The following is a 24,930-nucleotide window of genomic DNA, read 5'->3' as shown; positions in this document are numbered from 1 at the left end:
GTGGGTATGTGAGAACAATGCCATTAGTTTTCGGTTAGTCGCTGGGTCTTTATGGGGGGTTTTCCCGGTTTGTCCTCCAACAATCATACTGGCCGGCAAGAATACCCTTTCTATCACTAAGAACTGGCGTTGAACACAATATAACAAACAACACATATTTATCAAAATATCTTGCTCATTTCTCTCAACTCCATAGATAAAATTCCATTCAAATGTATTATGACAATAATTGTAGGCTTTTCGTCCTCTCCTGGGCCCGTAGTTTGGGAATGTGGTAGGATTAAGAAGTGAAAAGAATATATTTGTCTCGACATTTTACATCAATATGAAACTATTGCACCAGGCTTCTTGAATGTTTGTCTAAATATAAAGGAAAATATGTTATAAAGATACGGACAGACGGAGTAAGTTAAAAAATCTCATACCCTCTTGTGAAAGCGTATAATTTTGTGTACACTTGCAAAATAGAAGGATTGATACATTTTGTTTAAAAGACGTATGCTATTCAGCAAGTGTAATGAGCTCTAAGGCACTTTATCTGTTATTAAAGCAATATTAATGTATAGTAACACACACACACACACACACATACATACATACATATATATATATATATATATATATATATATATATATATATATATATATATATATATATATATATATATATATATATATATATATATATATATATATATATATATATTATATTATATTTTGAAGGTAAAGTTATACAACTTTATTTAATAAATGTTCGATGTCAAATTGTATATTTAGAAATAGTGATTAATTATTTAATCACTAATCAATATTATCCTGAGAAACGGGCGAGCATATTTTTGTGTTTTCAGCGGACTCTAATTATCAATAAGATTATTCTCGGTCCAGACATGCATTAAGAGTTATGAGCCTCTATGGGTATGCTGGCTATACACTCTATGATCTGTAATGCGTGCATAAGCTAGAATGTGTGACCACCCAATATCCTAGCCAGTACATGTCATTTTCACACTAAGTTTTTGCAAATAAATATGCACAAGATGCATGTTTAAGGAACGTTTCTAACAAATATCAATAGAACGTAAAATTCAATAAGCAAGAAACTTGCCCATCTTGAATCAGTGTGATCTTCTGAGATGGAGAAGATTGATCAAAGACAGTACATTTGTCTAATCTCATCTTCATATTGACGTCTTGGGAATCATGCACGACCTTCACATATAACTCATTTCCAAAAGGTACATATAGACTACCCTTAATTTCATTATTAAACGCTTGATCCATATAGAAGTGGAATTGAATGGTACTCTGAGTTGTACTGGTGAGATTGTGGTAACCGTTATCAATAACAGAACCAGCCTGGTCTTCTGTTGGATGGATGCTTATTGTATTAGCAGCAGTAGCGGGCATACTGCAACGCGTTTCAACTCGCCACTTGTGCTTTAACACAACCGACGGAAAGTGTGGGTCAATAATGGGCTGGATAAGATGGTTTATGTAGATAACGTCATCTGAAATAATCTGGAATAAATATAAAAAGTATTTACTAGATAAGATTCAGATTTGAAGCAGTAGTACATGAATGCCGTTACTGCCCTGTTCGCTACCCTATTTGTTCAACACCACCAGTTCTCCCTCTAACACCCATGATCATGGATACTTTTTGTTGAGGGTTCCTTGAGGTGTAAACACCCTGGGGACAAAAATTTGCCAGTCTGGGGTGTTAGAGTTTCATAGGGCCGTTTTTCAATGCATAAGGTATCGAGTAAGTTTATCAGCAGTTCCATAATACTCTATACTAGTCTGTAGTGATTGTGGAAAATGAACATGCTGCGGAGAGTGAGTGATGATATTGCTGCGACTCAGCTGAGCAGGACAAAAGTCTATGGTAACGATCAACATATACACGCTTTGTGAAGATTGTTTTTATTACTCGATTTTTACTCTCTGTAAACATGGTTTATTATTTGCACTTGGATTTGTCTGTGATTTTCTATGTCCGCCAACACAATCTCAAACTCTGCTGTACTGATTATGTTATCATCGATTGCCACCGAGTACACTTTACTGATTGTATTGAAACTGCTCTGTACGGCCGCAACCAATTCGCAAATGGAAGCGTACTCGGAATGCAGTCACCTCAAATGCAACATGCTGGCGCCACCAGAGACACAGATTACTATAGATATAGCCCCGAATAAAATACCGATTGGTGCACCCACAATGGTTGATGTTGTCCTGATTCAAGTCACACGAAGACAAGCAGTGGCCGTCTCAGTTAGGCCACAAATGATATTCAAGACAAGCGCGTTTGTATATCACGATAAGTACAGTTATCTTGGTAATTTCATTTCGCAGTTATTGCTCCCCTTCCATTTTTTATCATCCCCTAGAATGAGGGCCTGTTATAGCTCTTCTATTAATATTACAATCGTGTATATGAATTGCACGACAGGAAGACCTTATCTGGTCTCATCATCACGCGAAGGTGCAATACGCACATGCACTCCTTCCCAATTACCCTTTTTGACTGGTACAATTGCCATGCACTTATAAACATATTCATGGGGAATAAATAAACATCCGATATAGCTGTGCTCTGGTGGCCTCGCGCATCTCGCGTATAAAAAACCATACCTTTGACATATAACAATCGTGTTTGCCTAATAAGTCTTATCCGAACAAGCGCATCGGTGTTGAATAAAATTAGAGCTCGTTTTTGTCTCAGCTGAGTCAAAGTTAGTGTAAAATATTAGTTTGTGATTCTTGTAAAGTGGAACGAAATTGTTATGAATGCCAACTGTTCTTACACCTTATCGGTAAATTCTGCAACTTGATAGCCGCGGTCAGATTCCATTACTTATATATAGTGATAAATATATAATCTAACACACAAACACCAAAGACGTTAAAGTACTCTTCAGGATAAGTGTTGAGTGCTTCGAGCTGAATTTCATCTAAAGCGGTTAATGATTTTGATATGGCAAGAAATATACGACATGTTTTCTCGATCTGTCATACCGGTGATAAAAATCCAAGATGCTGCCAATTATTTGTCAACTTTACCAGTCTACAAACCCATCTTTACCTCCAGTACATGTATTGTTACGCAATAGTGATCCTGACTCGCACACCTTAGCAATGTGACGTTTGGGTCGATCTAAGCCATTTTCATCAAAAGAACTTACAATACGTCAACCGTTTGCTAACTTTAATAAGATATTTTTTTCCTCTCCTACTTTGATTACTATTCCTGCTATTCGATTCAATGAATGCATCAAACATGATGGAACTGGCACATAAGCGAATTAGTCTGGCATGTTTCGTCTTGTTGCAGTATTAGCTGCATCAACACAAGTTTTGATAAACGAAACTGAATCAACCGTTGTCAGTGAGCTCAGTCAGGCACTGGACTACAAAATCGCTTTTAAATTTGATAATATTTTGAATGTCCACGTTTGACGTTTTCAGATTGCCAGTTTGATCTTCAAAAATCACCATCATCTGGTAAACTCAGATCCATATCAGCACCGTGTCGTTGAGCAGAGTAACCGCCGTAAATGTTGATATACATGATTGTATACTAATAATATCACACATCATTTAATGAGTAATCAATAAGTGCTTGTGGGATCGGTGAATGTCCCAGTTCAAGCAACGCCTTAACGATAGGATTACCGCATATGGGACCAACCAAACATGTTGGTACTGTCATGGTTTACTTAAACAGTGGTAGAGGACTCCGTCATCCGTGTCCACCAGTGCCAAGGGATAAATCATTAACAACGTCAACTGGCGTTGCAGGTCCATACGAGTCAAATACAAGCTGTGCGGAGGTGTTATTAAATATGCGACCCAATCAGTGACTGAGCCATTGTTGAATCCAGACTGACTATGCCAGATTCACGTGTGCGTTGCACTATCGCTGCAAGCTGATCTCGCATCAATACACCATGAACATGCTTTTCATTGATTTTGAAATTACAAGTAAATCAAGATTAATCATCGGCATAATTTTTTGCGACCGTTTATCGAATACCTAAGCCCGCGGATATTCGGCTACTTGCGTAATCGAAGGCCTTTTTCTTTTTTGCGGCTCAAACCGCCTTTTTCAAAGCCATTCCTGATACAGTTCCAATATGTTCTAACAGTGCAGCTTTTGCAACCGTTGGTGACAACAATGCCATAAGTACTGCAAGAAATGGAAGTGTTTGACTGGTCTTTTGCGTTTGTGCCACTGCTGTTATAGTAATAATTTTAACAGGTTCGGGTATGATTATGTGCTGTGGATTTTTGCTGATACCACCACAGTAACTGTTGTGACTGGTGTGCAGTTGTTCAATGTTAATTAAATTCTTGAAACGTCTTCACGGATATTATTTTATGTGTGGTTATTGTGCGAATGAAGCAGACGGCCAAGATCCAAGCTGTTTCAGATTTCTTCAGTGTGGAATTGGTCGGGATCCTCGATATCATAATGAAGAGTTTACCCTAACTTGCCGATATATGTTAAGGATGTCGTGATCGTCAGTGATCGGCAGTGAACAGGTATAGTGCTTTCAAGATTACCCGCACAAAACGACAATTGTCAAAATTATTCCCGTTGATCACTGACCTTGGCGTGAACCACTTTTGTGTAGCTTTGTAACTGGATCCACTAAATGGGTGATACGGGATGGACATCGACATGGTCACATCTTTCGAGTTTCATTCCAATCCTGCACTGGTGTAGTTCTTCAGCGTTATGAGAATCTTTTCAATGCATCTGCCAATTTAACCGATGATGGCGCTGCACCGAAGCGAATCCACAGAGTAGTAGTTTAGTATCCATCCTTTTCAAGATTAAGTGACATAAGCAGATGAACGCTAGGAAACTGTATGCTTTGACCCCAGCGTAATCAGTTCGTTTTGTAACACCACCACGATTCCTGGAATCAGATTGTTCGGCAGCATTTGAGCGTCTTTGCCTGTTTTGAAGGTAAGTGGTATAATGGCCACGTGGGTTTTCAACTGACCACTGCGCTTCTGAAATTTAAATTCGGGCACATGTGATCGTTGTATTTTTGCATGCACATGTTCAGCCGCCTCAGTGGCGGTAGTAGAGTTGAGTCAACGTTTTTGTTCTTCCTCGTCCAGAACACAGTTGTGTTCGTACGAGTCTACTTTCGCAAGGGTTTCGGATTGTTGTGTGCCTTGGATCATTTGAGTTTTGTGCTCGCTCACAAGTAGTTTTAATAATCTTACCGGTGGCGGTGGTAGTGCTGCATTCAGCGCAAAGGTGGGTCACAATATTTTATGCGATGCTGTCGTGCAAGTTGTCTTAACTGCAAATACTATAGTCATGCTTATACTAAAGGGAGGGTGAAGCGTCTCTCTAATTTGGAAATTGTGTCAATGGTTTGTTTCGTTTGTAGTATTACGTCCCGAAAAGTAACTGCGGTCGCATGAATCCTGAATTATTTCAACTATTGTTTCAACTAGAGCGACTGTCTCGAGAACCCATTAATACTGAACCTTGTGTAGGGAATTTCATCCACATTATTCCTAAAGAGAGCCTCGAAACGTTTCATTCTTGCCCTACTTCATATTTGCAACAGTGGGATGAGCTTGTAAAACAAATAGAGTTGATATGTCATTCGTATACTTGTGAGCCAGGAAGTGCCTGTTTAATTGATCTGCTCTGAATCACCTTCAAAGACCTGATGAAGAACGTAAGAAGCAGTGGATGAGTTATCCTATTTCTTTTCAGGGTATGCTATTTTATGCACGATATTCTGCATTCTCTTATTTGTTTTGTTTTCCTCAAAAATCTGCTACGGACGAGTTTGGTTCATTATATTTGTAAGGTCACTGCCAAATGTACCAAATTATCAGGGTACTCTTTGTTTGTTTCAGATAATTTGTATTACATTTGTGGGCCTCTTATATATGAACCTATATGATATATTGAAACGAAACAGCGATTTCAGTTGTTTCTGCTATATATCTGATTTTGAAATATTTGGCAGGATTACGTCATTGCTTGCGACATGATAATAAAGAATATTAGAGTTGCATTCTATTGCTTGAGCATTAGACATTTGCATATACGCAAGCACTGACAATCTATTCAACTCTCAGTTCACTAGCATAAAAACAGTCTAGAATGAACTGCTATGTAATAAACTGTAAATAAAATAGATCGCGGCAAAGCTGTTACAATAGACACATTAATATAACATGATAGACAGCGTACATACATTGATCGTAACCATATATGTGTTGCGTGCCTGTCTTCCAAACTCACTGCAGACTAAACCAAAGTTGTAAGGAAATGCTGTTAACCTCATGCGATATCCTATGCGTGCAGAGACAGCACCAGACACTAACCCCCTTGACTGGAATACTCGCGTCACATGGGTGTTTACATCTCTAGCAATACTTTAACACAAAAGTAACCAAACATATATGAGTGGCGTGGGGGATAGCTGGTCATTGCAGATAAAGACAGATGACCGAGAACACATATGGTTGCTAATAGTGCAAAACGGCCATTCGGTACTACTATAGCAAAATAGTACATTGTTAATTGTTCGTTAGACACTAAAATACAACAGTGTTTGCTATATTAAGAAACTGGTTTAACATAACTAAATTTTACAACATATTTGGTACACTTTACTTATAGCTTGCGTAGTTTAATATGTGTGGTGTTTCAGCATGTTAAACTATCACTGCATGCAAATTTGATTGGCCCGAATTATTAAATGAAAAAGTTGAGCAATGTTATCATTACTAATTGGCTGCGACAATGTCAGTTTATCTTACCTGCCTTCTGGACATTTTGTTACTATCAACATTTGTATGACAAATCGAATGCTCCAATAGTATTGAAAAAAGTTACATATGTCGGGATATAGTCAGTTTTATTCCGCAGTGGCGTAAGAAGAATCAATTAAGGATATCAGTCAATATATACATATATACACACAACATAGTTTCCACCCTATGACAAGCCTGTTTTAGAGTTTATCAGAAAACAATGACAGCATATGACCCCAACGAACATAACTGTATTAAACCGCAACAATTTTACGCGATGAAGTATCTAATATTTGTTATTATGTGATTCAGTTCCGACTCTAAATGAAATCTATTTTTTTTTTTCTATGTTTACAATATTGTTATACCATATTGCTGTAAATCAAATAATGCAAATAAGTTTAACAATAATGATGTCTGTGTTAAATATTATATTGATTTGGTAGAACATTTGCTCTTTGAATTATAATTTTGTAGCAAATAAATCTACCTTTAGTTGTTACTGGTTATAGATCTACACATTCGTATTTATGTTAATGTTTACGAGCAAGGAATGAAAGAAATGAAATCTGCAGTATCTGAGCCCCTTAAACTATTTCTATTTTTTTTTAAAAAAAAACCTGTTAAGAACATAATCTCGAAAGGGTAATGATTTGCCAATGCTTGCAAAAGCTGGACACGTTTTAACTCACCTCACAAATTCAATATTAAATCATTGCCCAATCTGAAATCTCATATATATGGTCAATATCCAATCTTGGCTGAGATTTCGGATATATTATTATATCAAGTATGTGATGTGTGTCCGTGAGCTCATTAGGTTCACGTTATATATGTGAATGGCTAACTGGTTTCGTTGGTTAATGAGCGCCCTCAAGGACTGATACTATTAAGAAAAACTATGCCACTTTCAATATTTATTTAATAATGAATACAAATTAAACAAAACATTAGGAACCATTTGTCAAGCGATATAAGCAATTTTATACTCTGTAATGGCAATGTTAGTCTTCGGATTTTCAGTATGTAAGAGGGATAACTGCTAGTTATCATTTTGGGTATATTTTCTTCACATTTCATCTTCAAACCCCCGCCGAGTCATACCAAAGACTTACAAAATGATGCTAACGCCTGCTTTGGTTGGCGCTCATCATTGAAAGGTTAGTGTTAAGACTGGTCGGTCTGGGGTCAAATTAATGTGACTGGGTGGGACTTCATGCTACTTGTCTGCGGCATGCTGCCCCAGTGCTAGACATCACTATAAACTGCCACACTGCAGACATCGTAGCGATATGATTGAAAAAATGTTAAAGCTACGTTAAAAGTCCTAATCACTCACACACACACATAATCACACACATAGCTTTCAAAACAAAAATGTATGCAATTATTGCTGCTGGATGTAATGATCTCAGCCATTGCAATAAATAAATATTAAACCTGTGTAAGTTTTGATAAAATCTATCCAATACAACTGTATACATTAGTTGTGATATTTTTACTTTTTTATTGTTAGTAACAATGCGATAGCGAAAGAAGTATAATCAAATAACTTAAAGTTTTATTGAACACAGGCTTATCACGCGTCACATTTCTGAAAACATCTGTGACTGTCAAATCATCATCGCAGAAGTTGTATTCTTAACAGTCGTTATCACTGCTTTACTGTCCTCGTAATGGGGGAAATATGATAAACTGAACAACGTGTGTTGTGTCAATTATGACGCGTCACTGTATTGTCATTTTGCTAATAGTGACATTTAATTATACATTAATGAATGTTTCAAGTCAGTTAACGAGATCTTACTTGAAATAATTAAGTAAAATCTAACGATTAAATCTTAATATTCGGTTCGGTTTGTAATATTTAATGCATATTTGTATGTTACTAGCTTTGTATCACGGTGGAGCTCTAAGTGGCTCATTCTATGTTCCACTCTCCCCCTGAATGATCAAAGTTTGTAGTGATCAAGAAATGGAGAGTTGTTAAATGTTTTTGTTTGGTGGAGGACATTGCGGGAGAACACCCGTTGTGTTCACTCAATGTAAAGCATTGTTTATCAATTACAATTTGTCGTCTCAACCAATATGCCTATATTTTGTGCCAAATTTTCCTTTTCTCAAAATTATATTATTTTATTTTCCTTTAGCAAACGGTATCACACCATATGCATATGTATATAATAGCAAGTGCAATCATGTTTATTTCTGCTTATTACTTGTTTGAGATTTTTTAAGCGCTGTGAAAACCTCTTGTCAGTTCCTCTTCTTTGTCTTCAAATATATAAAACCTCATGGCGAATAACAATACTTTCTAGGATAATGGAAGCATGGGATCGCTTGTGTCATGACTTGATTAAATCAGCAGGGACAAACTAACAATGAACAGTCAAAATTACGTTGCAACAAGTCTTAGAAAATTCGATTTTATTTGAGCATTTTTCGAAGGTAATTGAAAAACAGAGACAAATAACAAAAACAACAAGCACAAACGAGATCAGTAAATTTGCATCACTTTATATAACTCAATGCCGAATGACAGTGTTGTTTGCAAAGTGTAGATGTCGAGTCTTGGGATAATATGTATAAGATAGAATAGCTTCATAATTTAGAGACAGAGTTGAAAGTTGGAATATGAAGATTTTAAAGTGTATCAGTCACAGCAGTTCTCCTCATACTATTACTGTGGATATGATGTCAAATGTATTTAATTCAAATCTCATTTTGAAGCAAATAACTGAAATTCGTCATAATCTCTTAATTTAAAATTGGGTTGCTAAATTAAGGAAAAATATTACCTGGCTTTGAGTGTTACACGATGAATATGCATGTAGAAATTGCAATCCATCGCTGACAATTTTTCCTGTACATGGTCGCAGGTTCATGTATATTTCATTAGGATTCACGTCAGGATAAAACATGCGGAGAATCGTAGTATTGATGTTGATGTTCCATCCAGCTGGCGTACAACCGGCCGTCAATGCATCTTCTAGAGCTGATGCTACAAATATGTTATAAAATAAAACTGGAGGTTCGTTTAAATGAATGTCAAATGTTATTCTCTCGGGTATCTACAACATTGCCTTGTTCATGATACTGAACATAATGTCACACTTATTGGAAGTTTATAACTCACTTTACAGCTAATTCAGGATTTAAAACGATATCGCTTAGAAAAAAAATCATTATTAAAATTGTAAAGGTATAAATTTGTAACTTGTAAAATATAGAGCATGCAGTTCCTTTATAGTTCTGCTTTATCAACTGATAGGCATATAAGACAAATATTGATTGGCCATACTATTCAATCTATCAGCGTGAAAGAAATAAGTGTTATCACAATTGTATATACTACGGCTCTTTCTTTATTGGGAGTCAATACACACGTGCCCACTGTGCCCGAAATCCTTGATATTGACCATTGTTGTCTGAATGAAAATGTATGCTGAATTCCTTGGCAATAATTGGCGATTGGTTTGCAGATGTGTACGAGTAACCCTTCCAGCTATACAATCTTGTACCGGGAAATCCGTCACGTACCTTTGAAAGATATTAAATTGCTCCATAGGAAACGAAATCCTTTAAGCGACATATATCTCGAAACAATTACAAGATGTGCATTTGAACTATCTTTGAAAATATCTTATCTTTTGAAATTTAAAATGAGAAGAACTAAAGCGTCTGCATCACTTTCATTCTTATATAGAAAAGGTTATGTTTAATTGATTTATTATTGATAATGGTGCAATATGAATAAGGGCAATTAATATTATTAAAATTGCTCGATAAGGACAAATGGAGCCTAATATGATGCATGCATTTTGAAAGCTATATACGTATAATGGGAAATGTAATGTTAAAAGTATTTATAGGTTTTAGATACAACCACACCTATCGATCGACATAACATCTAACTGACAGAAGTTACACATAATAACGGCACACTGTCTACCTCACCATCACCCACTTATCTGTGAACAGCATCCACACCGTCTGACCAACAACATCCAACATATATAGCTACTAACCAACACACCGTCTGACTGAGCACGATAATACATATTTACCAACATTTACACTAATTTCCAACAAACAATAATATGTGAATTAAGGGTTCAAAATATACGTGAAACCAGCCATAAACAACCTACAACCATTATATAATTTTTAACGTTCCTATCATCTTTTTATAAAAGTACCACCGTATTACCCCTATAACACCAAAACACTAGAAAATCACTGAAATGACTCATATGCTTACAAATGTTTTCGACTCACACATACAGACAAATATCCTTCACTCACGTAATCGTAAGGAGTGCTTATGCAAACACAAACGCACCATTACATAGAAAAGGGGTTGGTATTCGCATGCATACACACAGACCTAATGATATCAAATAGCAGACAAGACATAAGAGCAGAGCGGGATTTAAAATGTAATGTAAAATACAAAATAAAAAGATGTACAGAGATACAGAATGCTAAAATTGGCAATGATTGTGTCGCATCTATGTTTCTGAGAGAATTGGGTGGCCGTGGAAAGGGCCTCGGGAGTAGGGATAGAAGCTGGGTGGGTTTATCCAAAGATGTTAAAACTATTAATTGCTTCTCTGTCTGAAGCTTCCCATCACCGCCGGTCCATGCACTAATAATTGCTTGATGCATCATTTGCACATATGTACGTATTTTCCAAATAGTCATGAGAATGGTTTTGGCCTACATCGTTTTCACATACCCCGGAAAGTTGGGATTCAACAAAAAAATTTAAATATTTGTATATGACTGTACAATCACATTCGTCATAAAAATAGATGACACCAGAGGCAAACACTCTCAATATTTAGTCTACGAGCGGATTGAAATTGATTTGTATATTACATAATTCAGAATGCGCCTGACATAATTGTGTCATGTTATGTACTGTATCACCAAAACATAATATTTATTCATGTTTTTCTGTTTCTCTATAAATACATACGTTCGTGCACACACACACACACACACACACACACACACACACATACATACATACATATATATATATATATATATATATATATATATATATATAGATAGATAGATAGATAGATAGATAGATATATCTACATTATTGTTTACAACATTAGAAATTGCGGAATAGTATTACTTCAGGACAAATTGCTAAAACAAATACATCGTGTTGGTATGCGCCTGCAATGGATGCTTATACTCAAAGTGGCAATACGGAAGCTGCTGATGAAGCAAGTATTGTTTCAGAAAATGAACAGGAATGGGATTTGACTTTTGTCGATGGTTTAGTCTCGCAAGCCTTGTGAGTACGCATTCACTGCCAGAAAAAATACCGGTTTGGTTTCCTCAAATTAACATGCTGTTTACATTTCGACATTTTTCGTTGCGCCGTTCTATAGCATGGTCGGATCTTCGCTCTGCGCAATTGCAATATCTAATTGTAAGCATTTCTTGATTGCTATTTTGCAAACCTAGATGGTGCTGTTATTCCCCTGCTAAATCATTGTTCGCTAAAGAAAATTAAACGTTTTACGTTTGTCAGTTACTTAATTTAGTTTAGTCTTTTTCAGAATATTTAAATCAATAAACTGATAGGATACTAGACCTATTTTTCTCCAGAGTATTTTATCTTAATCATATTCACATTTTATTGGCTTCGCTCTGAGTGTAATATTTCCACATTTCGGTTTTAATGTTTTATCAAATAATTCTACCACATAAACAAAGTTTTATCAAAGATTGTTGACAAGGCTATATGTTCTCTTTTTTCCCTAAGCACATCCTTAATTTTGTGGCTGTAGAATCATATACACTCGCCAAACGTTTCTGGTTTTCGTATTTTAAAGATGTATCTAAATACGTCATTTAGGTCATCCACTTCACGTTCTCAGACAAAGCAGACCGGGTGGAAAATATGTATCATTGTTAAAATATTTTATATTATTTGTTATACTTTTCATACGCCTGTCTCGTTACCACTGATAATCAGCATCATTTGTATAAACCCTTTGCTACGAAAATATTTCCCCCTTGTGCACGAAATGGTCAGTTATAATGTTTTATTGTGGTTAATCGTATTAAGCTACATAATTGTTCTGTATGATTTTTAAAAACAATAATTGTCGTATTATAAAACATATCTAATGCAATAATGTTTCCAACATGTGATCGACGTACTTTTTTATACTTTTGCCTCTAAAAGTTCACTATATACAGATATTATTATTGTGTTCAAAATGTGATGAAAAATATTGAATGTCAATAATCCATTTTTATGGGATTATCCTGCTGGTCTTTTATAAGCAACTCATGATAATTAGTTTGCATCAAATATTCATTTCTTGTATTTACTAAGTTTGTTAGAACTGTTTTACAAAACCCTTTACGCTCTCACTTCTCTTCATTACGAGTATCTTATTCGTTGCTTCCATACATAAAACTGGAAGCTGTGTCACTTGGTTATATTTTTCTCTCAAAGCAGCGATGATATCAATTATATTACATATTTGATCTTATACCCATTGTAGCACAACGGTTTAAAAGCGTGAGCGTCAAAAGTAGTTCAAGATTCAGTCAATGCAAAACTATCCTTCAGAGTATTATAGTACGCATTGGTAGTTTATCATGGCTTACAATTTAAAGCAATGACAATTATAATCTCTTTACACCAAATTAATGTCATTTTCCCAATTAATAACTCGTGCCATATAGGTCAATTTCAAGGTCATACTAATAATGAATCATCTAGGGCAAATATGTGTGATTCATTCAACAATGTTTTGCAAGATTATTAGACCATGCTATGCAAACTCTATTATTTTCTACATTAAAATCGTACTCGAATGCAAGGGTTATTGACACGTGCCGCTTATGGTATTGTTTATAACACCAGAGCAGGACGGACAATTTAAAATTTAGATAGCTCCGAGGTCCCAGCAACGCGGACGGTTTCTGTGGATAAAAGAATCCAAGTGAAAGGTATAACAATTAAAACAATATCATCTGCTGACGTGGAACCATAAAGAATATCATAATTGATAGAAGTACATATAGACTCTGATATATGTTTTGCGCTTGTGCAGAAAAGTATGAAAACAGTAAAGAAGATAACATAGGCAATACCCACCTCTCTCTCTCTCTTTTCCTCTCTCTCTCTGTCTCTCTCTGTCCTCTCTCTCTCTCTCTCTCTCTCTCTCTCTCTCTCTGACCGCTCCCGTCGCCTAGTGGCTAGAGCGTCCGCCTTGGGTGCGGGAGGTCGCGCGTTCGAACCCCGGCCAAGTCATACCGAAGATTTATAAATATGGTACTAAGAGCTGCCTCGTTAGGTGCCTAGCATTACGAGGCTAGTGTTAGGACTGGTCGGCCTGGTGCCAGGATAATGACTGGGTGAGACATCATGCTTCATGTCTGTGGCAATATCCCAATGCTAAACATCACTATAAACTGTCGCACTGTTGACATCGTAGCGGCATGACTGAAACATTGTTAAACTTATGTCAAAAATCCAAATCACGCATAGTCTCTCTCTTTGTGTCTCTGTCTCTCTGCGTCTCTCTCTCTCTCATCTGCTTGGGCGATTTCGTTAGCCTGGTGATTAAGAAAAATGAGTTTCAAATAATCAATTTGTTGAAGTTTCCTTCGTACTAATCTTTAACCGTTTCCGCCCCAGAACGTAGCTTATACAATACTATTTCTCTTAAATTAATCTCTACGACTTTAAAATATCGTAATCGTGCATTTAACAGGCATTTTTAGAGATGGAAATGTCCTAAAATTTCATCTAACTAGATTGTATTGTATTTAAACTATACATATCGCAACATATATGTATTACTTCGTAATTGTTTTACCTCACTCTTTAATACTTTAAAGTATATATTCTACAGGTATTGCTATGTATGACGAAGGTCGACATAATCTCAGAATTTATCTTGTGTAGTAAAATGTGTTTGTTTACGGCTACACGGCAAATTAATCGAAACACTCATAACGGTTTATCTTATGCATTATGCCGTTATAACTATGGGTCCCTGCTGGCTGAGTGGTCTAAATTTAAGAAAGCTTGCCACTCATTTTCTGGAGGTCGATGGGTCTTACCGGGGTTTTCCTCCTCCAGTTAGTCTGGCCGCAACGTATAGTCTATCATGTAAAGTCCCAAACAACAAAATAAACCGTCATTTCTTTATACTGCGAAGCGACATTAAAGTCGAAATCATCTTATATTTTTTTACTTGTGTATCACAGAAATGAGTGACTGTAATATGACAAAACAAGCAAATCAAATCACTTTTCTAAAACCAAATAATGCATTCCATCGCGGATTTTGTAACGTTGTGGAAGTCACCATGTAATTGATACTAACATCACTTACCTAAAATCATAATTCATTGCCTTTTAATTGCTACTTGTACATAAGTTCGATTTATTTATAAAGTGCATCCTTTATTCCATATTGTGTCTTGGTAGCTCGTCTACACATGCTATACGGAAGCTATAAATAAATGAAACCAAGAGAAGTACCGTGCACTGGTCTAGTTTTACCTACCAGTACATTATACAATTTATATCCATTTCCCACTTAACTCTCTGCCTTGAACCAACGTATGGAGAGCTCTAACGATGAAATTCTAACTATACATTTCACTATGATTTGTTGTTAATAATTTGTTTTGTTATTTTGTTGTATCCACACACAAAAATAGAATCAAATATGTTGATTCGCTAAAGGTCAATTGTGTTAAACTCCTGACATAAAGCAATGAAAACAGGTGAAAATCATTGGACAGGAACGTCATGAAAAATTTATATGTGAAAAGGTTATACTGAAATAGCCAATTGACGAGCGTTTCTTGTGCAGCTATCTTTGCCTATTGACCAAACAAATTTGGTATTAATACCTAAATGCACTCAACTAAATTTGAGGAGAAAAATAGTGAAACTGGGTTAAATTAGAGGTCAAATAAAAATATAATTAAAAAAATATAATAATAATGCCATTTTTAGAGGAAGGCTGAGCAGTGGGTTCATAACAGAAAATGTTATTTAAATTTAAATGAAGATGTATCTGTTAATGTTTGTTATTTATTTATCTAATCTTCCATATCTGAAGACCCCGCATTCGCAGTTACTATAATTTTGGATTTCATCGTTTAGGAGTAATTATGTTTACAATTATGACCATCGCAAAATTGATGACAGTATTTCCTGCCATTGATATTTGTCACTAATGAACAAATGACTCGCCTAAGTAAGGCTGTAAATGCATCGGTGTGAGATAGGCCATAAGACGAATACTGATTCTGTGAAAATGTAAGAAAACGAAACAACCAATGCAACAACTACGGTGAGTATGTGTATCGATAAAATGAGAGAATAAAGAAATCTACGATGAAAAATATTGGAAACAACAGTGTGAATGCTTTTCATTTGCATACAGAAAATATATATAATTTTTAGGTCATAAAAAACATGCCAAATGAAGATATGTGCTCGCAGTTACAATATATGTTTGCTATGAAACGAGAATACCTCTCTCTGTCTATCTACTTCTCTCTATTTCATTTTCGATCGATGATTAACTAAATAGTATGACTACATAATTTTGTCTCGAATTGAAGAAAGATTTACGAAGATTCGAGCGCTTGTAATATTCTTGAAAGGATTGAGTAGTTTGTTCTACTGGATACACTTGTCATAATACTTCCAAGTTTGTAACAGTACATTCGGATGATCCGTGGTTTTGCATCTTTATTCATGTAGCCGGTTTTGAGAACAATAAAGTCATTTTTTCCGCTTTTGATTAAACGTTGAGACCGCATAATGCAGACAATCTTTAATTTGAATTTCAAATGACCGTGCAGTCAAATCACTGCTATATTAGTGGCTGGTTTAGCTTGTTTTATAATGACTTCAGACGTAAAAATACCACGTTCCTTAGTCATTGGAGTTAAAGCCGTCGGTAAAATTGGGGGGCAATCTTAATCTTAACTCAGTTTAACGGTAAATTTCGGGTAAATTTTACCGGGATAAAAGAGTTTAAACGTGCATACGATATATTACAGACAGCATACAAATTAATATTTTAAAATTTTATAATTTTCCTTAATAATTATTTTATGATCATGTCACTGTATATTTGATAGTAACCGTCCTGGGATTCAGAGATGCAAACAGCATACAAGTTAGATCAAATCTTTTTCTATTAAGATCCAAACAACTTTAACAGCGAATATATACAATTATACATATCATGCTAATTTTCCCCACCCACCCTCTCTCTCTCTCTCTCTCTCTCTCTCTCTCTCTCTCTCTCTCTCTCGTCAATATCCCATCGATTAGTTGGTAAGTCTCTTTCACTTTCTCTTTCACTCTCTGTTTAGATCATTACAAATATGTATTTTCCTGTACGTGATTGACCAGACGTATAACGTAAAAACTGATTGTTCGAGTTATAACTGAGGTAATTAAATACAACTATAATAAAACTAAGAATATACTCTTACGCTGACCACCGTTGTGTACAGTAACATTGTCATATTTTATTATACCATTCAGAATATATATTTTTAAAAAAATCTATCGAAGCCACCTTAGCATATATCTTCATATTTTACGAAACAAGCGTGAGAACAATTCAGTACGTTTAGTCTATTTTTTAAGACCGCCTAAGTAATAAGGCTGCCTAATTTAACACAATTACTCCTATTCGATAAAATCATTGATACGTAAGTCAACTTAGTTCAACTAAATGCATATCGTTGTTTAGTGTGTGTCTGTATTATTTACCTGAACCTCGTCTCCTTGATCAGCTAAGTACATTTGATTGAATTTCAGTGTGTACAGTCCCAACTTTGAAGGTCCAAGTGGTTGTATGATGTAAAGACAGCTCCAATTTGGTGGATAATATGATGGATAATTAGGAGATACCACCGTGCCTGTATTGTTTTTGTACTCGTAGTAACATTCTGAAAGACGACAATATGTTATAATAAATAGCAAACGGTTCAATTCCAGTTAACAGTGAAAACTATACCCGAGCATAACATATGTTAGTAGATATCAAAACACTGGTTCTGGCTCAATATATAATTACATTAACAAATTTTAGTTTTGCAATGTCATTATATTGTAAAAATCATTGCTTTAAAACTTATTTAAATATTTTGATCAACAAATATAACCAGTAAATATGCATTTGTCTGAGCACATTTCTAAAATTATTAATCAATATTATATTCTTTTAAAAAAGTTTGTATATATATATATATATATATATATATATATATATATATATATATATATATATATATATATGGGAGATGTTAATCAATTTAACATATTTGACAAAGCAGTAGATGAGCATATTGAACAATTAAGACAGAAAAGGAAACAAAAAGAAGAAAAACTAAAGATGCGATTTGCAAAGAAGCCGAAACAACGAGAAAATCATGCGTAGAAACAAGACCTGAAACAAAGCCTGAAAGAAAAGCTAAGTCAGCAAAATACCAGCCTCCTTCTGAACCACAATATTACATGCAATCTGCAGGAGAGGAATAATACGAAGGAGCAGCATAAAGTGGACTTACCACTCGTAAAAAACCAAACTTGCTGTCGACCGATAAACGTTGTCCTAATAATGTCCTTGCCGATATTGAATGGCTAGAAATTCTGATTGGTGGAGAACGAGCCGATACGAATTCCCCAGAAATCATTATTAAAGCAGCGGCTATTTGTCAAGGATTATTTACAGTCGTTATCATGGACATAAAGGTTATCGTTACCACATCGATGAAATCGTTGATGATTACACCGATGATGAAATCGCTGATGATTGAGGGTATGCAGTTAGATCAGTGACAAGAAAAAAAGATCATCATACGTAATGCTCAAGGTGGCCCTGTAATGGCAGGGTAATACATTCAGGATTACCATCATACAACAAGATCTACGAAGATGGACTCGGTGAAGTTGTTCAGGAGCTATTTAGAACGATAGCCCCAAAAGCAATACATATTACAAAGCAATTGGGAATGAACGCTAATGACGTTGTGTGTGAAATAGGTATTGATGCTGTTGGTGATGTTGTTAGTAAAGCATTATCGGCAATCAAGGATAGGCTAACAAAACTAATGCAGCGTGGAGACAAATAGTCCCATCGGCAAACATTCTCAAGTACAACACTATGGTAGTGGTAGTCATATATCACCAGGTGCTGTAACCATTACATATTGATGTTGCTGAGAACGCGATCATGATGGATAAATCTATACGGATGCTAGGATATGCTATACTAATTCATTGGTCACAAGGATTAACTATTTCAGATATATATATTTGTGTTTTCGATGATAGCATCGAATGGTCAAATTTAGTTTATTTGGCAGTGTTTCGAATCAGACGAATGTCTCAGCTGCCAAGGGTTATCATAAACTTCAAAGTAAATAAAGGTCAATTACTAGCAATGGCTATGATATAATAAAGAAAAAATTAACTGGTTATAGGCAACGGGACAAATAATAATTTTAAAGAAAATAAGCGCGACTTTAATTTTGATGCTGAATTTATCTTGACACTGAAACAATGACAGCATAATCACTGTTCTTTATGTAACACATTAGTTGTGTGGTGGTATTCGAATAATAATCCAAAACAATTTACCGTAAATATAATTAATAGTGGCCTCAGTCACACATGTGAAAATGTTAAACTGACTTGTCTTGATTGTAATCCACGTCGAGGAGCCAGTTCACAAAAGTGAAGGTGGTAGTAGTTGTGTATCTTCAGAAATTACGTGTAATTGTTCACATACAAATTCGCGTTGAAGAGCCGCTGTATTCTGTTTGTAGATTGCAGATTTACCCGTAGATTGTACCACGTTGAAAATGTTATGTGTGGTTACACTCGATACTGGATCAGTCGTTTATTTAACCACATTGAAGTTAACAAGGTTCATGTATATATCTGAGAATCACATTATCTAGTACTGGTTGTTTTGAGAAAGATTCATGTCTTTGTACTGGTTTGTGTTTTTGTCGTAACCGCATTGGCGGGTATCACAGAAATTCCACGAGGAATTGCATTATTTAACGCAACTATCGCACTTGACAGTCTTGCAATTCATTCAGGAGATCTCTTGCATTTCTGAACTTTATTCAGAGATATTTCCTGCGTATACTTAAATCCAAACGATTGCTAAGGAAGTGTCCATTAAATCGCTCAAAGATTGCCTGATCGCGATGAAGTGTTGTGTGTTATCGTCTGACTATGACGTTATGCATTTTCATCATCAACGTTACTGCGCCAAGAAATTCCTTGCCAGGATCAGCCTGTAGCAAGTGTGACCTTGAGGTCCGGGCCCTCGTCGGTAAATTTGTTTAAACGCAGATGCAACTTCAGTTGCTGTTTTAGTTGATATCGTTCTGTTTCTTTATATCAACTTTCAACGTAAGCAACAGACAACGCTTATTTATATGTGCGCGGTAGACGTTTACCAGTTTCGTTGGTATCGTTTGGTAAAAACAAAATGTCTGCCTGATGAACTTCATTGGGAGTACAGACATAAACAAATGCGTACTGAATTTATTTAGGTGGTGGTAGATACATTTGCATATTGCCTGTCGTGCTAAGCAATCTGCGGTAACAGAACATGCGACACCCGCTGCATCGTCAAGTTTACTAATTGCTTCTCCAACCCTTCAAAATCCTCTTGGGATTTAACAAATTGATTCCATTATAATAGTTATCTATGATCAATTACCGGCCCATAGAACTAGTATACCTTTCATCGTAGATCTTTCCAGCCAATTAGCAGGTGATTCTCTGAGATATGTTTAATAGACTTTATCGTGTTTATCAACTTTACGTCCGCAATATGTCGTTGTTGTAGATCTGAATTTTTATACGCGCCATCATGAACGTGGCACGCTTGATCAATCTCATTTATTGGATACTCTCCAGATCATTGTTGGTTTTTTCTCATCAAGTTAGATATTAGATATTATGTCAGGTTCCGGACGACAATAATTATATCAAGGAAGATGTTTTTACCAAGATATTTAGCCCATGGAGCTCCTGTTAATTTTTCCAGTGAAGTAGCGATATTACCACCATTTACATTAGTCAAGTGGGTGATAGATCTGTATTTGCTTGTACCACATTTCACACATTTACTTGCAAGTGCACTATTTTTATTCCTCGTCGTTATTGTTGTTAATCTACTGGTGGGAGTGGATGCTCTACATCGAACACAATATAAATTCATATTATGTAATATTTTTCTACAATATTATTGATTTCTCAGTGACATGAGCCTGTGAAGCATCATCCAGTGGTACCAAATTATATCAGAGCAATTATAATAGATCCATCTGGATACCGAAAGACGCAATTGTTGCTTAACCTGATAATGAAATGGCTCAAGTGGGATAAGATGTATTTAGTGGTACCATATGCAGTTGCTCAGCGATGCTACGATATGCTGAAAGATTTTTTATGACGGTGCGAAATCGTCGGATAAAGGGGGGTGATATTATAGATTTTGTCACCGACATTGATAATTTTCCATCTGTGGATGGTCTTCATGAATGTATTAATAATCTTGTTGTATACATTGATGTGATTTTATGAAACAATCAAATTATCTCGGATATTGTCCTGAGGCAGTGACGAAATCATAGATATTATAGATGATACTCAGCTATGTACACAAATACCTAAAATGATCAGTGATAACTGCAATATTCTGATTGTCTTTAATGGTGTTGATACACACTCACACACTATGAAACATCCATCAGAGAACATGGATATCATTAAGATTTAAAAACAATTCTCCCACGCCCAAGAGATTCATCATTGATTTATCACGATCAATTTACATGATCCTAGGTCGCATAGGTAAAAATATAATGTTTGGTTGAGAGACAGCAGCAGGGAGGGGACGACCAACAGTGAGTCAATTGATATATAAACGTCTAACCCGGTTAGAAGTCTCGGGTTAAACTTTTGTAGGGAACTTTATTACGTGGGTGGACTGCCCTGGGGAATGGTCTGTTCACCCTCAACCTTGTCGGAATCACCATCTGTTCATCTTTGTTCTAAGGTGTATTGTTCGCAAATGGACTGTCCGAAACAGCGGTCTGTTCATCGTACCTGCTGCTGAAACATTCTAGGACGTTAGTCATATGCTACTTTCAATGGATATGCCTTCTGGAAAAGCCTGTTGGATATTAAGTATCATTTGTGGTGCTAGCACATAAGCATGTTATAACTTTCATTCTAAACAATTTTGGATAGTTTCCGGATTACGAATTGATTGCACTTTTATGAAATATTACGAGAACTCATATAATTCCATAAGTTATTTCTAATTCATTAACTTTGATTTTATATTTTGTGAAAAACAATTTATATTTGGAAAAGTGAATGCTTTTTGGGTTTTAATTTGTTCTTGTTACGTAGTTTAACCCTTAAAAATATGTTAGGAACCTATTTTACGCAGCTGGCCACTTTTTCTTCTGGATTAATTACAAAACGAACGAGCGTGTGCCACCAGTAAGAGATTAACACCGTTAAAATCGAGATTTTTTCCGTCCTTCGCGTAGGTTACCGACCCCTGTGCTCGAACGCAACAGTCTACTCCCTTTGGAGAAGGAAAAAAGTTTCGTAAAATTTGATGTGTTCGAACTATTTACAACAGCCTTTTCAACACCATTTAATTCAATTGAATATATATATATATATATATATATATATATATATATATATATATATATATATATATATATGCTAGAACTTTATCTAAGTCACTATATGGCGGCACCGATACTTTTACGGTAAGCTCCATTGCTCTATTGAAATATGTGTTGCTGGATTCTTAGATTCATTTTTTTATCTTTATAATCCATGATATAAACCATCTAGACATTTTCTGATTCATTTTGTCTCGCTCCACTCTGATTATATTGTAAGCATGCCCACAAATGAGTCGTTTTGAAAATTGAAGGCTGTTATCCACGCCACTTCAATATTAAGTTTATCGTGATATGTTCCAAAATTGATGTAAACAAAGAGACATACGTTATTCATTTTGATACCTTTTCAATATTAAAATATTTCTTTTCCGCTTCTGAGGTATTACTATTGTTTATCATTTTAATCCAATATATACAGCGTATTGTGGTCGTAGCCATTTGAATGTATTAACCAGGTTAGTGGTTTACTTAATGCTAAAAGACCTCTTTGCCATCACATATAAATACTAAATTGAAATCCTGGTTACATTTCTCAGTTACTAACCCATTACCATAACCAAATACATTTACTGATATTTAAGATTTTAATGTGTCATTTTATGATGCATGTAATGAAACGGGGCAATTTAATTTTCCCGAAGTTGAACTTCTTAAATATATTTTACCCTTTCCACATGACATGCTGCAGGCTGTAATTAAACCAGTTAAACAACATTATTATCTTTATTCACAGACTTCATACATTCTTTCTCATTAGTTTATATCATATATATCTTGTTTTATCTTCAGCTCTTAATGGTTGCTATTCTTAAGTAAGTAAAGTATCTTTTAACGCTAACCGCTGACGTTAATTTGAAAGTTTCCAGATATGTGTTAAGCACAGAAAGTACCAAAATAAACTCTTATCACGATCATATATTGGAATAATAGATGTGCCTTGTAGAAAATAATAAGGTTTCTTCGCCAAAACCCTATTTTGTATTAGGTCGAAGCATGATTACACACTCCCAAGCCCCCACCCCACCGTTACTCGAAACAAATACGAAAACAATTTTGCTGAGGCAAAAAATTCTATATCGTTATTGATTACCTACCTCTCGGACGTATCACTGAATCAATATAGTCGTCATACAAAATAGAATATGCAAACAAACGTTCATTATAGTATTGTTGTTTTTACTTGAATCGCATATTTCAGACAGATTTACTATACCTAACATTCAGACAAAAGGACTATTCCTACCATTCACACAAAAGTTAAATCCGCTATTAATAACTCGCTGGAATTTGTAAGTCTGTTAGATGGCTGTGCGCTATTAATATCTCTCTGGGAATTGATTTTACAAAGTAATCAGTAACTTACACACGTGTTTTGATCAGTTTCTGCTTCGTATAGGTATATATATATATATATATACATATATATATATATATATATATATATATATATATATATATATATATATATATATATATATATATATATATATATATATATATCATCTGTATATTTGTAAAAGAGCGGTACCCGTGTGGTTAAGGAGTAGAAACAAACTATCGACAAGTGAAAATGACATGTGTTCGAGTTCACCAAATGCGGTAGACATATTGTCTTGCGTTCCGCGAGAACAGCTATTTTAACTGGAGAGCGCCTGGAACACAATGAAAAGACGAGAAATACATTAACAGGTAACTGTAAAATTGTAAAAAAATAACTAATTTCAGGTGCAACTCGCCTGACACCTCCGAACCTCAAAGCTCCCTGTTTTCACTTAGGGGGTGTATTATAGTACAAACTCTCTCTCGCTTAGCGATCCAACAATTGCAAAATTGAAAATCAGCTTGGACAACCATCTGAATCTCTAAAATTTCGTTTCGCACTTCACCAGACAGTATCTCTACTCGTAGTGTAAAAATATAACAATTACCCCAGATAAGAGACATCCAATATCATTCAACCTGGTCGTCACCGCTCCGGTGGCCTAGTGGTTAGAGCGTCCGCCTCGGATGCGGGAGGTCAAGGGTTCGATCCCCGGCCGAGTCATACCAGAGACTTAAAAATGGTACTAACAGCTGCCTCGCTTGGCGTTCAGCATTAAGAGGTTAGTGTTAGGACTGGTCAGCCTGGTGTCAGGATAATGTGACTGGGTGGGACATCATGCTACATGTCTGCGGCATGATGCCCCAGTGCTAGACATCACTATAAACCGCCACATTGCAGACATCGTAGCGATATGACTGAAAAATTGTTAAAGCTACGTTAAAAATCAAACTCACATCACATCACATCAACCTGGTCGTCAGGTACTCTCTTTTGCTATTTTTATCAGTATGGCGGCTCGTACTGTCATTTATTATCACACAA

General features: G+C 35.6%; 1 protein-coding gene across 5 annotated transcripts in view; it reads right to left on the bottom strand.

Moving 5' to 3' along the window:
• Positions 1-24,930, bottom strand: part of LOC149797360 (scavenger receptor cysteine-rich domain superfamily protein-like) — a 150,496-nt gene that overhangs the window by 10,592 nt on the left and 114,974 nt on the right. For 4 of the 5 annotated variants that reach the window (XM_089962109.1, XM_089962106.1, XM_089962107.1 and 1 more), the window contains 4 exons: positions 17,599-17,777; positions 10,188-10,341; positions 9,600-9,802; positions 1,109-1,521 (listed from right to left, as the gene is read on the bottom strand). In XM_089962109.1, coding sequence (XP_089818235.1) covers positions 1,109-1,521; positions 9,600-9,802; positions 10,188-10,341; positions 17,599-17,777 — 949 coding nt within the window. The remainder of the gene's footprint in view (positions 1-1,108; positions 1,522-9,599; positions 9,803-10,187; positions 10,342-17,598; positions 17,778-24,930) is intronic. The other variant, XM_089962110.1, reaches the window with a different exon arrangement.

Source organism: Sinohyriopsis cumingii, chromosome 6, assembly GCF_028554795.1.
Source record: "Sinohyriopsis cumingii isolate HCF-2022 chromosome 6, ASM2855479v2, whole genome shotgun sequence".
Classification (NCBI taxonomy): Eukaryota; Metazoa; Mollusca; class Bivalvia; order Unionida; family Unionidae; genus Sinohyriopsis; species Sinohyriopsis cumingii.
This window is presented reverse-complemented; position numbering and strand designations above follow the sequence as displayed.